This window comes from Podarcis muralis, chromosome 7 (genome assembly GCF_964188315.1).
Source record: "Podarcis muralis chromosome 7, rPodMur119.hap1.1, whole genome shotgun sequence".
NCBI lineage: Eukaryota > Metazoa > Chordata > Lepidosauria > Squamata > Lacertidae > Podarcis > Podarcis muralis.
Window position 1 is genome coordinate 578,590 of NC_135661.1, and position 12,293 is coordinate 590,882.

Sequence of the window (12,293 nt, forward strand, 5' to 3'; positions counted from 1 at the left end):
TCCCGCTGCCACCGCATCAGCGTTTCCGTGCGCTGCTCTGGTTCGCCAGAGGCGGCTTAGTCCTGCTGGCCACATGACCCAGAAGCTGTACGCCGGCTCCCTCGGCCTATAGAGCGAGATGAGTGCCACAACCCCAGAGTCCTCCGCGACTGGACCTAATGGTCAGGGGTCCTTTTACCTTTTATGCAGCCTAAATCTTGACGGTGGGGAAAGCCAGAGAGGGAGAACTGGGCAGTGAGAATGGATGGCTTGCCTTCCTGCGCAGGATAGACCCTTCATCCGTTGATCTCCTGGTTTTCTGTCTTTGCAAGGAGAGGATCGATGGGCCGGACTCTGAAGAGCATGGCTTAGCAGAGGGGGACCAGCTGAATCCCGAACCCCTTGCAGAAGCCCCTGACGGCGTCTCCGTCTTGGAAATGGAAAACACTCCTGTCCTTGGTCCCAAAGGTGATGAGCTGTTTCAGATGGACGGAGGGACATTTGTGGAGCCCCCCCTGCACAACCACACGAGTAACCACATCGGTGAGTCAGCCGTTGAGTTCAGTGGCCCTCACTGCCTCCTGCTGGAGTGAGTGCTCCATTACGGATCGTATAAGACAGTGGTACCTTGGTTGTCGAATGGCTTGGCTCCTGAGCAAATTGGTTCCTGAACACCGCAAACCCGGAAGCGTTCTGGTTTGCAAATTTTTTTTTGGAAGCCGAACTGCCAACACGACTTCCACAGCTTCTGATTGAGTGCAGAAAGCTCCTGCAGCCAATCAGAAGCTGTACCTTGGTTTTCGAACGGTTCCGGTAGTCGACTCCCAGAATGGTTTAAGTTTGACAACCAAGGTACAGTGGTACCTCGGGTTACATACGCTTCGGGTTACATACACTTAAGGTTACACACACTGCTAACCCAGAAAAAAGTGCTTCAGGTTAAGAACTTTGCTTCAGGATACGAACAAAAATCGGGCTCCAGCAGCGCGGCGGCAGCAGGAGGCCCCATTAGCTAAAGGACCTCCGGAACGAATTAAGTACTTAACTCAAGGTACCACTGTATTAAGGGACGAGGGTGGTGCTGTGGGTTAAACCACAGAGCCTAGGACTTGCCGATCAGAAGGTCGGCGGTTCGAATCCCCGCGACGGGGTGAGCTCCTGTTGCTCGGTCCCTGCTCCTGCCAACTTAGCAGTTCAAAAGCACGTCAAAGTGCAAGTAGATAAATAGGTACCTCTGGCAGGAAAGTAAACGGCATTTCCGTGCGCTGCTCTGGTTCGCTAGAAGCAGCTTAGTCATGCCGGCCACATGACCCGGAAGCTGTACGCCAGCTCCCTCAGCCAATAAAGCAAGATGAGCGCCGCAACCCCAGAGGCGACAACGACTGGACCTAATGGTCAGGGGTCCCTTTACCTTTACTTTACTTTACCACTGTATTGGCGAAATTGACATACAAACTGCGAGACAAGGACAACTGTGACTTTAAAGAAGAATGGGAACTTTTTACAAACTACTTAAAAAAACAACAAAATGAATTGGACTCCTTGGCAGGTTTTGAATAAACATACACAAATTTATAGACTGTTAGCATAATAGACACATAATTGAAGGATCTTTACAATTTTACAATATGCAGAGAATAACATGTGTTGAAAAATCAGAGAGGAGCTGAGGGAAGACTTGGGGGGGAGGGAGGGTTTTTCTTGGGGAGGGGAAAAATTGAGGGGGGGGAATGAAGATGATACGTTTTGATAATTTGTTATGTTGAAATTCTTAATAAAAACTATTAAAAAAAAAGTTCGACAACCAGGGTACCACTGCATATCCATTTTTTGCAAAAAGAACATTTTTTAAAAAATGAAGTGAGGAACGTTTTGAACCCCCAACTGTTTTCCCCACCTGAAGCTATGCTTTATGTGTGACTGAGGGAGGGGGAAGTAATACTGTTTCCTGTTTCTCCCCCCCCCCCCCAGAAAAAATATACATCATGAGAGCTGACACGGTGATCGTGGGGTCCGTTTCGGAAGTGCCTTCCGGGAAGATGTGCCTCACCAAGGAGGAAGATGGAGGTTCTGAGACCCAGGAGGACGTAGAGGGGAAGGAACTGGCCATGCGCTATCCGGAACAGGAAACGGAATTCCACCCAGGAAGTGACATCACAACTCCCGTGGAGGAAGAGTGGGAATTCCACAATTCCTGTGGAAAGACTTTGGCCATCTAGCTAGAAAATGACGGGTGCACGCTTATAATAATAAATAATAATTTTATTATTTATGCCCTACCCATCTGGCTGGTTTTCCCCCAGCCACTCTTACTGAACTGTTTTTAGCATAGGAAGTGCTCTACAGTCGTACCTTGGTTTCCGAACAGCTTGGTTCATGAACAACTCGGAACTCGAACGTCGCAAACCCGGAAGTAGGTGTTCCCGGTTTGCGAACTTTGCCTCAGAAGCTGAACGTCCAGCATGGCTTCCGTAGCTTCTGATTGGCTGCAGGACACTCCTGCAGCCAATCAGAAGCCACCCCTTGGTTTCCGAACGTTTCGGAAGTAAAATGGACTTCCGGAACAAATTCTGTTCGAAAAACCAATGTACGAATGCACAACGATTTGAGTCTTGGTCTCGCGTGGTCCCGTTGTGGGTGAATTTGCAGGCGAAATTGCTCCAGATTTGGAAATGGAAAATGAACTGATCAGCTTTGCACCCGCCTTTTCTTTGTGGGAATCCATCGACAATGATTTTTTTAGCTGAGATTCCTGCATTTCAGGGAGCTGGAATAGATGATTCTTGGGGTCCTTTCTAAGACTCTATGATTCTTTGATACCTTAAGCCAGCCTTCCCTATCCTAGTGTCCCCTGGATGATGTCAGAATCTGACCCCCATCAGCCCCAGCCACCAGGGCCAATGGTTAGGGATGATGATGGGAGCCCCACAACATAATTTGATTTTAATTTAATTTGATTTAATTAATTTTATAATGAATGTTTTAGAATGTCGGATTATTTTGATTGTTGTTAGCCGCCCTGAGCCCAGCTTCGGCTGGGGAGGGCGGGATATAAATAAACATTTATTATTATTATTATTATTATTATTATTATTATTATTATTATTATTATTATCTAGAGGGCCACAAGTTCTCAGTTCTATGATCCCTGCATTGAAGGATGACAGAGTTATGATGGCGTTAGCTGGGGGGTGTAATGGCAAGCGACTGTCTGCTTTGGGGATGACATTGGCCCTTCTCCCAGCAGCCCCAGTCAACATGGCCGATGCTCAGGGGTGATGATGGGAATTGCAGCCCCCAAAATCTAGAGGGCACCAGGTGGGAGAAGTTTTATTAGGCAGGGTTTCTTTTCCTGCCGCTGGTTTGGAACTGCGGAACTGACGGACAAACAGAAATCTGGTGGTAAAGTTTCCCCGCGCAGATTCTCTCAGCCTAAAGTAGTTTGCAAAGAAACCCGAAGCTGTCTTCTACAGTGGTACCTCTGGTAACGTACTTAATTTGTTCCTGTTACGGTAAAATCTGGGTGCGGGGCTACTCTGCCACCCAGCTCATCGGACTAAGTCCGCGGGTCCCTGCGAGGAAAATGAGCTCAGCCGGAGACAGGAGCAAGCTGCAGAAGATCCAAGTTTATTGCGCAACAGGTTCAAGGCGAGATTGAACAGCGAGAAAGGGGTGACATGAACTTTTGAAACTTCCCTCCATGTCCCAGAATACAGTGCAAAATACATCCCAGTTACATCATGAATACATTAAGAAGTGGTTGGGTTACACGGGATTAACATATGGAGGAGGGAGGGGGGAATATGCAGAGCTGGAGATATGCGCAGATAAGCACAATGGTCCATGTATGCATAGTCTGCCACCTGGCATTGCCCGGAGGAAAGGCTTGGCAGAGTGATTTGACAGGATTAGGGTCTTGACACCTTGCTTGAGGGATTATGGAGGACAGGGGAGGTGTCATGGAGTCCTAGAGAAATTGAGCAAATTGGCACGTTGATTTTCTATGAATTTTATAGATTTTAGTCCCTTTTGACATTGACAATTGGAAATAAATGGATATATTGTAGCGAAGAAGAAGGTGAAGAAGACATGCCCCCCCTTCCATATCAGTCCGGAGGTCCATTCTTAACCTGAAACTGTTCTTAACCTGAAGCACCACTTTAGCTAATGGGGCCTCCTGCTGCCGTCGCGCTGCCAGAGCACGATTTCTGTTCTCAGCCTGAAGCAAAGTTCTTAACCCGAGGTACTATTTCTGGGTTAGCGGAGTCTGTAACCTGAAGCGTATGTAACCTGAAGCGTATGTAACCTGAAGCGTATGTAACCCGAGGTACCACTGTATTGGCCTTTGAATACAATCCCCTCCACACCCTGTATCCCCACCCCCCATATCTTTGATTTTTGTTTTCCCAACCACCCCCAATTTAGAACGCCGCAAGGCCTTTTCTTTTAATCGAAAACAAAACACGCCCACACAAAGGTGTTTCTGTGAAACTTTGGGTTACTTTTAGACATTGCCTTCAAATCATTGGCAAGACTTGATGATTTCCTTAAAGCATCCCTAAACGCTGGAATGCACAACTAAAATATGCAGATGTTTGGAATATCCGGAGGGAACTGGTCATTTCGGGTCAAATTTGGAGTCTGTGTGGAATTTTCAGCTCTGCTTGTTTGTGCTTGTGTGTGATGGGTCCCTCAAAACACTCATGAGTCTCTGAAATTGCTTCTTGTTTGCCTGGAGTTATTTTATTTTCTAGGTAGACCAGAAGCTTAACAGGAGTCAACAGTGTGATGCAGCAACAAAAAAAAGGTGATGAAATCCTAGGCTGCATCAACAGAAGTTTAGTGTCTGGATACATTTAGGGAAAGGTCCGTATAGTTAAAGCTATGGTTTTCCCAGTAGTGATGTATGGAAGTGAGAGCTGGACCATAAAGAAGGCTGATCGCCAAAGAATTGATGCTTTTGAATTATGGTGCTGGAGGAGACTCTTGAGAGTCCCCTGGACTGCAAGAAGATCAAACCTATCCATTCTGAAGGAATCAGCCCTGAGTGCTCACTGGAAGGACAGATCCTGAAGCTGAGGCTCCAATACTTTGGCCACCTCAGGAGAAGAGAAGACTCCCTGGAAAAGACCCTGATGTTGGGAAAGATGGAGGGCACAAGGAGAAGGGGACGACAGAAGACGAGATGGTTGGACAGTGTTCTCGAAGCTACCAGCATGAGTTTGACCAAACTGTGGGAGGCAGTGGAAGACAGAAGTGCCCGGCGTGCTCTGGTCCATGGGGTCACGAAGAGTCGGACACGACTAAACGACTAAACAACAACAACATTTAGGGAAGTAAGAGGACCACTGTATTCTGCCTTTGTCAGACCACACCTGGAATACTGTGTCCAGTTGTAGGTGCCACAATTTAAGAAGAATATCGACAAGCTGGAATATGCTACCAAGAGGATCAAGGGTCTGGAAACTAAGCCTTATGAGGAACAGATGAGGGAGCTGGATATGTTTAGCCTGGAGAAAGAAGAGGAGAACGAGAGAAGATATGATAGCCATCTTCAAATATCTAAAGGGCCATCACATGGAAGATGGAGCAAGCTTGTTTTCTGCTGCTCCAGAGGCTGGGACTTGAACCAATTGACTCATGTGACAAGAGATTCCGACTAAACATTAGGAATACATTTCTGGCAGTACAAGCTGTTTGACAGTGGAACAGACTCCTTCAGAAGGTGGTGGACCCCCCCTTCAATGGGTGCTTTTCAACAAAGTTTGGATGCCCGTCGGCCAGGGATTCTTTATCTGTAATCACTGCACTGCAGCTTAGAGTTGGACTAGGTAAATGTAAAGGTAAAGGGTGGTTAAGTCCAGTCAAAGACGACTATGGGGTTGCAGCGCTCATCTCGCTTTTAGGCTGAGGGAGCTGGCGTTTGTCCACAGAAAGCTTTCTGGGCCATGTGGCCAGCAGGAATAAACCGCTTTTGGCGCAATGGAACACCATGATGGAAACCAGAGTGCAGGGAAACACCGTTTACCTTCCCGCCGCAGCAGTACCTATTTATCTACTTGCACTCCGTGCTTTCGAACTGCTAGGTTGGCAGGAGCTGGGACAGAGCAACAGGAGCTCACCCCGTCACGGGGATTCGAACTGCCAACCTTCCGATCAGCAAGCCCAAGAGGCTCAGTGTTTTAGACCACAGCGCCACCCGCTACCTTTCAACTCTGTACTTGTGTGATTCTGAATGCTGGCTACACCTTCTCTGAAAAAAACAAAAAACCTCAAGCATCCTCCTTATGTTTTGGATCTCAGTTTAAAAAACAAACAAAAAACTTTTGCTCTTTAGGGCAAGAATTCCCCAGCTTATGTTATCGGGCATCATAAAACCCTGTGACCGTTGGAGTTACTGATTAACGCCTATCCCTGCCTTGGGTTTTTTGGTTTTTTTTTAAAATGACAACCACCACGACGTCACTGCCTTTCCCGGAGCAAGCGGGATGTTCGGAGAGCAAACAAAGCCTTCGCTCTGTGTTGGCCGGACAAAGCGCCTTTATAAAAGGAGCTTCCAAATGCACACATGCTGTGCTGTCGCTGAGGCCGCCATTGTCTCCTATGGAAGGCTCCGGGGATCACTTACATACTGAGAGCGAAACTGTCTCTCCAGGCAGGGAGACAGGGCAGCTGGGGATGGCAGAAGGTGAAGACGCTGTGGAAATGGACGTGGCAGAGACATCCAAAGGGCCGATACACCAAGAGGAGGGTGATCCATTAGATGAGGCTGATCCTACAGAAGAGGGCAAGGGTTGCTGTTCCCCTGCCGCGGAAGGCCCCGATCCAGATGCTGCCCAGTTAGGCACTCCAGAACCGGTGCCCTCAGCACCCTTGGAGCCGCCCGCTTTGACGGAGACTTCTGTGCCGCCAGTGGCCGACCTGTGCCATCCGCGCCCCTCCAAAGTCTCACTGGCCGAGATGGATTGCCTCATCTGCTTCAACCAGTACAGCGCCTGCCGCCTGCCCAAAGTCCTGGCCTGCCAGCACGTCTTCTGTGCCGTCTGTTTGAAGCTCATCCTGCGGAACGAAGACCACACCTGGGTCGTCAGCTGCCCGCTCTGCCGGAAGGCCACCGTCGTTTTCGGAGGCCTGATCTGCAGCCTTCATGACAAGGAGGACGTGGTGGGCCGGCTGGGCAGCCCTGGCCTGGACACCGAGGTCCCCTGTCCGCCAGACCCTTCTGGCACCAGCCTCACTGATGGCCACCCCGCCTCTGAGAATGATGCCATCAGGGAACCAAGCCGGGCAGCGGCTAAGAGGCTGGTGCTGCTCCTGCTGCTCGTGGCTGTCCTTATCGTCCTGGTCCTCCCCTTCATGTACACGGGGATGTTGAAGTGGATGCTGTGCTCTGTGGTGGTCCTGGGGCTCATCATGTCGGTGCTGCTCTGCTGCAACCCCAGCTGGAGCTGCCCAGATCTCTTGCGGTCTCCCTGGAGGTGGAAGGAGAGACAGGAGGCTTGAGAAGACCGCCATGCTGTGGTTTCCTTATTCGCGGGTCAGGAGCATTGCATGGGCCCCATCTACGGATCCCGTGCGTTTGGGGAACGTCGTAGCGGTTGAGGTTTCTCACTCGGGGCCCTTGTGCCAGGGCATCTGTCGTCCGCTGCTGGGAGAAGGACCGACAGAGGCCTTCCTTCTTTGGGTCATCGTACAGATCAGGCAGAGGCCCGTCCTGTCACTGGACCAGAGGGTGAGGAGGGTGGAGAGTTTGCTAACACAACCCCTGATGCCTGTTCCCGTTGAGGCACAGCCCCGCATGCCCCACAGCGGGAGCCTACAGAGAGACACAAACACAGCTCCCTGTTGAGTTTTGGGTGGTTTCACCCAAAGATCGCCTGCCTCGCTGAATGATTTGTTGTTGCCGGAGAATGTCTGGCTCTGTTTCGCTGCAAGGCAACCGAACTTCTGGCTTGAAGAAAGCGGGGTCGGACCTCTCCGTAGAGCGTGGTCAGTGGCTGTTAAGCATGTCAACTAAGTAGAACCTCCACGTGCACATGCAGTCTACCTGTGAATGCTGAAAGGCCAATAGCAAAGGCTGCTGCTTTCACGTTCTGCTTCTCCAGGGGCATCTGACGGGCTGCTGTGACCACAGGATGCTGGACTAGATGGGCCTAGATCAGGGTTGGGGGAGCATCTGTGGTCTTCTGGATATTGCTGGACCACAAATTCACACCACCCCCTGACCATTGGCCATGTTGACTGCAGATGATGGGAGATAGAGCCCAACAAAAGCAGGAGGGTCATGGGTTAGCCACCCCTGGCTTGGACGGATCCATCAGGACTTCTCTTAGGATCCCCTTAATGCAGATTACCTGCTGTTTAATTCCCCTGATTGTCCTTGCAGTTGGGCGTTGTTTTTAAAGAGTGTTTTTTCCATCAAGATGAAATTGAGATTCCTCTACCTTTCTGTGTGAAAAGGGTTGACTATAGCAGGGAGCTCCAGCGGCCACCAAGCCCCAGTGGTCAGGGATGATGAAGGGAGCTGGAGTTCCCCATCCACGGATTAAGTAGCCAGAAAAGGCTCAGTCCTCCAGGTATCATTTAACGCAAAGTAAGGGTGGATCTTTATGGGCATCATTTAATGCAAAATGCAAAAGGGCTTGTTCCTCTGTGCCTGTTATTTCTGCAAAATGTCGATGAACTAAAGATCTGTGATGGTAAATACAGCACAAACACAACTCGGGTATCTCTGCAAATAAGGGCAGTTGAAACACTCAGTATTATCAAAATGTACTGTGTTTTCATTTTTACAAAATAGTGTATATATTTAATAGGTTTTCATATGTATAAATAGACAATTTGTCTTGTGAGTTTGTCTCTCTGTCCTTTTGTTTCTTTCTCCCTGCTCCAAATGTGACAAAGTACCTGCCATCACCAACAAGATATGCTGTTACTCCCCAGTGACTAGTTAGTAGAAACCTAACTGGCCCATTCTGTATGGAAGGAAAGCACTTTATCTGTGTTGATCTCTGGCTGTGACACAGACATTGTTGAAGGGAGAAGAGGCAGAGCATACAAGATTTGTTGGAACAGCTTATCACTGCTCTCATGCCTCTAACTGCAGCATGATCCTCAACCTAACCCACAATTGCTTAATTCCCACGCTGCAATGAACATTACCACCTGATTCCTGCAGGCTAAGCTGCTGTTAGAGGCACAAGAGCACTCCAGAGCAGCTTTTATTTCTGGTCAGTTGGCAACCTTACATCAAGGTTCAAAGGCACATTTTCTCTGCTGAGTCCATTACACTTAACAGCGCAATCTGGTGCACTTAAATCAACTGCGTTCAGTGGTCCTCAACTGCCTACTGTTCAGGATTTGTAGCTAACTCTTTGTCACAATTTCCAGAAACCTGATTGGCTGAGTCGTGGGAACCTCTGATTGGCCAGAGGCCTTATATAAACTGCCGTGCTACTGAGTGAAGGTTCAGTAGTGTGGGGAGCTCCCTGATTGCTCATCAGCTATGGGCAATGCATTCCCATTAGCTATCACAGCCCACCTAATAATATCCTTCCTTTACGTGCGCCCTCCCCAAATATTGGACTACAACTCCCATCTGCCCCAGGGACAAAGACAGGTGTTGTCAGGCTCCTCCAGGTGAGCTGCTTATTCAGATCATCCTGATTTGCTTACACCAAAGCTTATGTGGAGATTAGATTGCATTTGTTTCCCTTTGCTTGTGGAGAGGCTGTAAGCCTTCCTATTAATCCTTCGCTCATCTTTCCAATGCGTTTCTCGGTCACTTTTAGAGGGGAACCTCCCAAATCTGCACATTCCGAAAGAATGAAACACAACCAACCTTTGAAATTAGCACTTCTCTGATTTTTTGCAATGCAGTTCTCCCCTCAAGTAATTTGTACAAAAACCACAGGTGTTGGTGTAAAGCGTGCATAAAAATGCATATTTAACTGAAAACAACACACACAATGCACTGTATTAAGGGGAATTGCATAGCAAAAAGGTGTAGATCAATAGTTCCCAAACTAGGCAACACTGTCTCCTCGGTGGGGGAATTAAGGGGGGGGGGTGCTAAGAGGCGAGGAGATGGCGGGGGGGGGGCACTGGAGGTGTAAATGACCATCAGACTTTGAAAAGCTGGTATCCCTGGATGAAGTTCACTCGTTCTATTGAATGATGAATTAAACTCAATAATTTTTATTGGATTTTGAATAAATGTGCAATTAATTGTCACTGTTTTGAATTTTATGGTGCCGTTATCTTCCTTGTTGTTTAGTCGTTTAGTTGTGTCCGCCTCTTCGAGACCCCCTGGATCAGAGCACGCCAGGCATTCCTGTCTTCCACTGCCTCCCACAGTTTGGTCAAACTCATGCTGGTAGCTTCGAGAACACTCTCCAACCATCTCGTCCTCTGTCATCCCCTTCTCCTTGTGCCCTCCATCTTTCCCAACATCAGGGTCTTTTCCAGGGAGTCTTCTCTTCTCATGAGGTGGCCAAAGTACTGGAGCCTCAGCTTCAGGATCTGTCCTTCCAGTGAGCACTCAGGGCTGATTTCCTTCAGAATGGAGAGGTTTGGTCTTCTTGCAGTCCATGGGACTCTCAAGAGTCTCCTCCAGCACCATAATTCAAAAGCATCAATTCTTCAGCGATCAGCCTTCTTTATGGTCCAGCTCTCACTTCCATACATCACTACTGGGAAAACCATGGCTTTAACTATACGGACATTTGTTATCTTCCTTAGTCAACCATTATTATAAATAATGCTTTTTATAGGGTAGGGCAAGAAGGACTGGGGATAAGTTTATGGAACAGAGGGGTCAGACAGACCTGGAAAAGTTTGGGAACCGCTGCTGTAGATTAAGCAGTATTGCATCAGGGGGAAATTACACTCGTGCTGACAAATTTTCATGAGGTTTTTCCTTTTTTATTTTTATTTTTTAAATTGAGGATTGCTCTAGGGATGTGGGGAGCTGAATATAAGGCCCTGGAAATGAGAAACAGAGAAAATTGGGATTGACAGGCCAGTCCATCCCTCCCTCCCACATGCCTGCAGAAAAAAGAATCGGAATATGTCACAATGCAAAGCTTACTAAAAATAATAATAATAGGAAGACAGCAGAGAGCTTTAGCTTCTGAGGAGGCAGGGAAGACTGGCAGCCGGTGGGCGAAGATGGGTTTATCTGAAGAACAATAGGGGGTCCATTTTCACAGAGCTTTGCAGGCTTCAAAGGAGGAAGGACCTGTTACTCCATCAAAAAAAAAAAAAAAAAAAAAAAGGGACAGGGCTAACCATCAGCTAAGCACCTAGGACAAAGCATCATAAAACGAGGAGCGATTCAGAAAGCTGGCTTAACTTTGTAGAAGCTGCATGCCAGCAATGGGCAGAGCCACAGCCAGAGCCATCTTTCCCATAGGGTTTAGTGGTGCGTTGCGCTAGGGCGCCGGCCTCTCAGGGGTGCCCTAGCGAGTGGGGGAGCTGCGCGGCTTTGCCGGCGGCCTCCCCTTTACCTGCACACCTGCCAGCTGCGCCCCATCAACCATATGGCTGGCAGGAGGAGAGTGATCCCTGCAGAGGCTTAGGATGGAAGCTGCACCCCCCCAACTATATGGCTGGCAGGCAGGCAGCTTCCTTCCCAAGCCTCCGCGGGGAATGCTCTCCTGCAGCAGCATGGGGGAGAGTTGCGCCCCTTGCCCATGGCTGGCAGTGTGCAGCTTCGCCCACCTCCCCACTATTCGTGGTAATTTGGGAGCGCTGGGCGGATATTTGCACCCCGATGCCACATCTGCTAAAGACGGCCCTGGCCATAGCCAACAGTAGGCGAAATTTGGCCTCTATACAGTAGCTTAAAGGGACGCGGGTGGCGCTGTGGGTTAAACTACAGAGCCTAGGGCTTGCCGATCAGAAGGTCGGCAGTTCGAATCCCTGGGACGGGGTGAGCTCCCGTTGCTCGGTCCCTGCTCCTGCCAACCTAGCAGTTCGAAAGCACGTCAAAGTGCAAATAGATAAATAGGTACCGCTCTGGCAGGAAGGTAAACAGTGTTTCCGTGCTCTGCTCTGGTTCGCCAGAAGCGGCTTAGTCCTGCTGGCCACATGACCCGGAAGCTGTACGCCGGTTCCCTCGGCCAATAAAGCGAGATGAGCGACGCAACCCCAGAGTCGGCCACGACTGGACCTAATGGTCAGGGGTCCCTTTATCTTTTTACAGTAGCTTAGTTTTGACACACACTTCTCTTATCCTCCAGGGAAGCGAGAGGCACGGTCAGAGTTCAAGGACATACTTTTCAGCCAGGCATAAATGCTCAAGAAGGGTGCAG

At 49.0% G+C, this 12,293-nt stretch overlaps 2 protein-coding genes across 2 annotated transcripts in view; both read left to right on the plus strand.

Moving 5' to 3' along the window:
- Positions 1–3,027, plus strand: part of TNFRSF8 (TNF receptor superfamily member 8) — a 28,052-nt gene extending 25,025 nt beyond the window's left edge. The window contains exons 10-11 of the mRNA XM_077930927.1: positions 312–522; positions 1,951–3,027. Of these exons, the coding sequence (XP_077787053.1) occupies positions 312–522; positions 1,951–2,198 (459 nt within the window). The 3' untranslated portion in view covers positions 2,199–3,027. The remainder of the gene's footprint in view (positions 1–311; positions 523–1,950) is intronic.
- A 2,196-nt stretch (positions 3,028–5,223) lies between these two features.
- Positions 5,224–10,212, plus strand: LOC114602875 (E3 ubiquitin-protein ligase RNF186). The gene has a single exon (XM_028741604.2). It carries the CDS (start codon positions 6,424–6,426, stop codon positions 7,480–7,482), a length of 1,059 nt encoding a protein of 352 aa, XP_028597437.2. The 5' UTR covers positions 5,224–6,423; the 3' UTR covers positions 7,483–10,212.
- Positions 10,213–12,293: the final 2,081 nt, after the last annotated feature.

Excerpts from the sequence above, each read along its gene's own strand:
- LOC114602875 (XM_028741604.2), top strand. The coding sequence starts at position 6,424 with ATGACAACCACCACGACGTCACTGCCTTTCCCGGAGCAAGCGGGATGT.